This window comes from Populus trichocarpa, chromosome 2 (genome assembly GCF_000002775.5).
Source record: "Populus trichocarpa isolate Nisqually-1 chromosome 2, P.trichocarpa_v4.1, whole genome shotgun sequence".
In the NCBI taxonomy this organism is placed as follows: Eukaryota; Viridiplantae; Streptophyta; class Magnoliopsida; order Malpighiales; family Salicaceae; genus Populus; species Populus trichocarpa.
The window spans coordinates 19495540-19502090 of NC_037286.2; the positions used below are offsets into that span (position 1 = coordinate 19495540).

The window sequence follows — 6551 nt, forward strand, 5'->3', positions numbered from 1 at the left end:
ACTTATTTTAAGAATTGGTTTCTTTTGTTTTTTTTTTTTTTCTAAGATGTTTTTAGTTAGTTTACTTATTTTACTCATTGTTTAAAGTATATTTAATGCATTTTTACTTGGTTTGCTTTAACTTAAACTCAAATAGCCTGTCTTGATTGAATAATTAAGCTCTAATACTTGTATTTGTGTGGGATAACATTCTTATTTTCCTATACTATAAATAATTAATTTTATGGATTTAAATTTCTACGTCACTCGTAAGCACCTCATCACATACACATACAAAACTAACTACTATATATGATGGCATGCAACTAATCATATATTGAGGAGCAGGCTCTTTCAAAGCAGGATGGTGCCCAAAGTTGAACTAGTTTATTCTTTCGAGATCATTTTGTATCAGTCAGTACAAGTTTGCAAAAGTGTAGACCTGGTGGGAAGCGGCAAAATTTGCATGCACCTGTTGATGAGATATCTAGTCTTCAAACTCCAGAGAAGTTTGTCTGAAACGAAAACCGATGGTTCATGTCCTAGTATTTAATAGGCCCATCAAGGCTGCCAGATGCAAACTGAAACAAGAAAAGGCAAGACATTAAGTTAGAACTGAAATATAACGCACGCCTGCACGTCACACACATACGTATTCAAACGAATGTTTGCGCTCACACACAAGAGATGTTCGTGACAGCAAAGCTATCACAATATAGGCGACATAATAACGCTGTCTCAACAAAGAAAGTCCGACTACTTGTTTCCACCACTACAACAAATGGGAAGGACAAAAAAGGTGGGGAATGAAGAGAATATAAGACTAAAGCCCAGTTAGCTATGTAGCTAATGCAGGAAACAGCAATAGAATTGACATTTCCTCACATTGCAGTGACAATGAATCAAAGATCCCACTGATGAGAAACTTTAGACACTGAAAGTCACATTTTCCTTTTCACTAGTACTATAGCACTCACAATTTAACCAAACATGTAAAACTTACCACCAAGCATCACCTTTATTATATTCAATATCTTTAGTATATAGTTAATAGTTTGGCAGCACGTGTAAACAAAACTCACTGTTTGAAGTTTGGTGCAAACTAAATTATGAAGGTTTCAAAACTACCACTACAATTCTTACCTGTTGAACAATTGGATTGGCTGATGTCATGAATTCATCAGTCATTCCTTGCCAAACAACCTTTCCTTCATGTAGAAACAACAACCTACACACAGAGTAGTGCTTGGGAAATGCCACCTTACAGGTCCGTGCCAACAAATAGTGCAAGACTACAAAAACTTTTTGACATAGCTAACCTGTCAACAGCCCTTCTAATGGTACTATGTTGATGAGTAACCACCACATAAGACGCAATCTTCTCAGGTTTCCCATCCTCACCTTTCATGTGAACAGAGCGGATGAGATCTTCAACTACGGTAGATGCTATTGGATCGAGTCCGGCTGTTGGTTCATCATATAAGAGTACCTGTTCAGCAATGTGAAAAACTATGAGTAACAGGTAAAAAAATCAAAGCAGGATAAAATCACATCAAAGTAAGTCTTCAGCAGTTGTGCAACAAAACACCATGAGACAAAGCGTAGACAAAGCAATGTTGGATATAAAAGTCAAATAATCAAATCTATAAGATAACAGGTCAAAAAGATCAAAGCAGGATAAGATCACATCAAGAAAACAATTATCACTGCACCAGGCAATGTCTCACTAACATTACTTTGACGTTGTTTGAAAGATATAAACAAAGCATTTCTGTTTCCTACAGGAAACAAGTAAAAATTTTTAAAAGAAGTTACAAGATCAGACTCAAAAAAAGCACCATGGAGTAGTACTTGGTTAACCACATCCCATCAGCCACCCCTTTGTTGAAGGCTGCATCCACTGACCATTGTCTGCCAGCATATTTAGTGTAACTGAGGAAATGTCAAATCATATGATTTCCAATCACCATAAGGACTGGAGCAAAATTTTGGGAAACAGTAATCCCTTTTTTTCCCAGAACAAACTTAAACCTTACACCACAAGTAACCAATCTCATGATTATATAATTATCACCTACAGGCCAATCACTCATCACAGGAAACTACCATTGACCATCAAATCAGCACATACTTGCTTTACGGTCAGCCAACAGATTGTCACCGACCACCAAAACCATGGTTGCTTGCCACCATGCATTACCACATATCTCCATTGATCACTAGAGCAATAGTCAGATGCCATTAACAGTGACCAGGCAGCAGCTAAAATCAACATAATCAAAACACCAATCACCAGAATTATCTTTGACAACAACTTTCAGTCATCCTATTGGTATAGATTTCCTTACACATGCCAACCACCACAGGATGACACGAGAAAAGTCATTTCCTTAACCATATTTTTCATCAAAGAATGTTTAACAATCAGAAAATGGTCTCAGTGCAGCCATATATTAAGACAACAACAGATGCTATTAGTGGCAGTTAAAACCAAAAAGATTAGAGAACAAAATTAATTCAGTTGCTTGACATACCTCTGGCTCAATTGTTTCATTTGTGGTATCAAAAATTATAGACCGAGCTAAAGCAACTCTTTTCTTCATTCCACCAGATAACTCAGAAGGTAACCTGTCCTCCACTCCCTGAACAAAATATTAAATTTCATCAACCTAAAAGTAAAGGGTTTCCTTATCTAAAATAGAGGCTTCAATAAGAGAGCAGTGAAAAGGAGACAGTTTCTAAGCTTTCTGCATGGAAACCAGCCCAAGGAAATAAAGGCAGTTTCTAAACTTCAGCAGGAAATTGAACTTTACATTGCTGGAAATTGATAGCATTAGATTAGGGGGTGTTTAAGAGTGTGATAGCAGTTGCTTTTCAAAGAGTTTTTCGCTCGGAAATGCATCAAAATAATGTTTTTTCATTTTTTAAAAATCATTTTTGACATTAACACATCAAAACGACCCAAAAACATAAAAATACAATTTTAAGCAAAAAAAAATATATTTCAAATTTTGATGAAAAGCAAGTTGAACCACCCAGCCAAACACACGTGACAAAGTGTATCCATATATGTAGCTTAAATATATTAAATTGAGGGGCACCGCAACCCATCATGAGATGATTGCTTAGCCAGGAAGGAACCATATGATGCAGTACAAGTGAAATTTTAGATCCAACATACCTTTAAACCAACTTGGGCCAAAGTTTCCGTCACAAGTTCAGCAATTTGTTCCTCCAACATGCTAGAATTTTCATATCTAAGCAAGTCAAAAGCATTAAGAAATGAGATTTCTTTTATTTTTCTCCAGAAAAGGTATTGAAATTAAAGTCATGCTATCAGTTCCAACTGCTGAGAAGAAAAAAGTAATTTCTATCTTACAAAAGGAAACCAACATTTTCACGAACAGTCAAAGAATCAAAAAGTGCTGCACTTTGAAACACCTATCACAAAGAATGTGGAAAAAAGATGAGTGTAATTACTGATAAAATAGCACAAGAGAAATAACCCTTTGATTTATAACTAAAATAAAGATTTACCAATCCAATTCGAAGCCCAGAAATCCCCTCATCGCTGATCAAACCATCTCTCTTTTTACCATGAATATAAACCTCGCCCTGACATTAGATACGGTCTATGTAAAACCACCTAAGGTAAAATACTGAGGCACAGCCTAGTCACTTTAGTATGAATCAGTATAGAAATACAGTTACATAAAGATAAAAGCAACAAAAAATTTAGTTTGATTATTACCCTGTCCGGAGCAAGAAGTCCAGCAATAATCTTCAAAATTGTAGATTTACCAGTACCAGAAGGCCCAATTATTCCAACTGCTTCACCATGTCTAATCTGCATAAGTGAAAACTTATCACCATGCCAATAATTGATAAAGAATAAATGACGCAATAGGTAGATGAAACAATACACAGATTTAAGACTTATGCTACAGAAACACCCCGCCCTCCCTCTCTACAAAAGAAAATTGGTTTAAAGCATGGCTCGCAATGGCAATATATTAAAGATACTGTCTTGTTAGGAAAATATCAAGCTTTCTGCTTATCATTGGTTTCCTAGAAGCTTGTGAACAAATAGCAATTCAACCAGCAAAAATTTGGGGCTTGAGCCTTGCTCATGATTCAACTAAGTCAGCTTAATCCTATCAAAATAGGTTTAGGTAAATCTATTTTTGGTATTAATAAGCACAACAATCAAATAGTAGCAAATAAGCAATAAAAAAGTTGTTAAACAGCAAACACAACATTGAAAAGAATTTCACCTTGAAGCTCACACCTCTTAATATATGCTTCTCTCCAAATGACTTGTAAACATTTCTGCATTCGATGAGAACATCAGAACCATCCTCCAGATCACCTATGGTGCTTAATTTCTCTGCTTTATATGAATCCTAGTTACGTAATCCATTCAAACCAATGTAAAAGACCATATCAATGAAATTTAAAAGATAGAGAAGAATCCATCCAATTCACAACTACATCATCTAACACAAAGAAGGCAAAACATAAGGTGGGCTGCAGTAAAAATTTCCTAAAATACCGAGCATGAAAATAAGCCACAGAAAAACACGATGAAGATGAAGCATAAACAGCAATATTCTACAAGAGTATATAAATAAGGCAAAAAAAATATACAGAACATAAGAAGGAAGGAGGAGAAACTTTACAATGAATTTGGTTGCAGCAAATCCATCGCCTCCTATGTTGTTGGGTGGAGGAGGTGCCACACAAGCACAAACAATATTTCTCAGATTCTTTCTAAAACAAAGTGAAGTGTTGAATGGTAACCCAGTCCCAGTGGAGGGAGCATACCCATTTGGTATGCAAAGCGTAGATAATAGCATTGAACCGGATGAGATCAAGCTTTCTGTAAGCATTTTAAACAAGACCCAGATGGAGTTTTGGGCCAAAAATTACGAAAAAAGTGAAGGGAAATTGTGTTTTTTTTTTTTTTTTTTTTGATAGATAGATTGATAGATTCTATTCTTTGACAAAGCACCAGGAACGAACACGAAAGTGAAATTTTTGATAGATAGAGCTTTCCTTTCCTTTCCTTTCTAAATTCTACATGAGATTGTGAAATTTGACACAAGCAATCAAAACTGAGGAACGAACACGAAAGTGTGATTTGGTGGAGGAGAGAGAAACAAAAATAAATTACACACAATGACTTGTGTTTATTAAAAAAAGGAAAAAAAAAAAAACACGTTTATGTTGTGTGATTTGCGATTGTTTTATGAGATCGCATTTGGTACGGGGCAAAAGTTGCTTGTTAAAAATTTGAAATTTTTATTTTTATTTATATTTAAAATTAATTATTTTAATGTTTTTTGAATTATTTTAATGTTTTAATGTTAAAATAAATTTAAAAAAATAAAAATAAAATATTATTTTTATGTATTTTTAAGTAAAACGCATTTTGAAAATTAATTATTATGACAATGTCAAACACTTGGTAACAATTTAGAATTTTTTTTGCATAAAATTAATTTTTTTAGTATTTTTGGATTATTTTGATAAATTGATATTAAAAATAAATTTTAAAAATCAAAAAATATTATTTTTATATATTTCTGAGTTAAAAGTATTTTGAAAAAAAAATCATTAGCGCAATGCTAAACACGCTCTTTGAATAACATGTGGTTGTATTGTATCACGGCTCTGATTAAATTTTTTAATTTAATAATTTAGGGTTTAAGAATTGAAACTTTGTAAATTTCAATTTAGTTCATTTATTTCAATTGTAGCACAAATACTCTAAATTAACTCTGAAACTTTTTAATTTTTGTAATCATATCGTTGAGAACTTTGATTTGACTCCTCTGATTTGAGCATTTTTTTCAAATTAATCCATGGTTTTTAATTTGTTTAATTTAACCCCTATCAACCTTCAAATTGACCTTTGAATCTGATTGATTTCAGTCTCTAAATTTGCACACCTATTGCACTTTAGTTCTTGATTCTGAATTTATTCAATTTAGCTCTAATTGACCTTTTAAACTTTGATTTTCTTATAATTTCACCCTCTATTTAATTCAATTAAACTTCTAAAAATTAAATTTGATCTTTTAAAATTTCAATCTTCTCAATTAAATTTAAATTATGCTTCCAAACTTAATATTTCACCAATAAAGTTCTTAATAAAATTAATTTGACCCATTAAAAGTCTAATTAATTCCTTGCACTTAATTAATTCTTTTAGTTTTGGTCTAAATTAATTTATAAATTTAATTAAACTCATGATTAAATCAAATCAGACTATTAAAAATCTAACTAAGTTCTCAGACTTAATTTTTATGCAAATTCATCAAATATCCATTTAAGTTAACCTTAAATTTGCATTACCTTCCATGTTTAGGTCCTTCAAGAATGCAATTGAGTTTCTAAAAATGTCAAAAATCTAGTTTGTACCTTTCATCTCTTATTTAAGCACTTAGATGCCTTTTTAGTTTGTTCTTGCCAACCAACTCACTTGTCTTCCTGTATTTTATTTTATTTTTCAACCTTTCTTTCCTTTTTTTATTTTTGTATAAAAGAAAATGATAATTTTAGGGGAACCC

At 32.8% G+C, this 6551-nt stretch overlaps 1 protein-coding gene across 3 annotated transcripts; it reads right to left on the reverse strand.

Annotated features, from left to right (window-relative positions):
- Positions 1-295: 295 nt before the first annotated feature.
- On the reverse strand, positions 296-5171 carry LOC112326048 (protein TRIGALACTOSYLDIACYLGLYCEROL 3, chloroplastic). 3 transcript variants are annotated; one of them, XM_024593278.2, is made up of 10 exons: positions 4659-5171; positions 4254-4382; positions 3731-3826; positions 3517-3594; positions 3359-3420; positions 3161-3236; positions 2514-2621; positions 1299-1468; positions 1123-1207; positions 296-560 (listed from the first exon to the last, which is right to left on the reverse strand). In XM_024593278.2, the coding sequence occupies exons 1-10, from the start codon at positions 4866-4868 to the stop codon at positions 522-524; spliced, it is 1053 nt and encodes a 350-aa protein (XP_024449046.1). In that variant the 5' UTR covers positions 4869-5171; the 3' UTR covers positions 296-521. The 3 variants fall into 3 exon arrangements, with proteins under 3 accessions (XP_024449046.1, XP_024449048.1, XP_024449047.1); XM_024593280.2 differs by having other exon boundaries at positions 4254-4308; positions 4659-4828; XM_024593279.2 differs by lacking the exon at positions 4254-4382 and having other exon boundaries at positions 4659-5146.
- Between the last annotated feature and the right edge of the window lie 1380 nt (positions 5172-6551).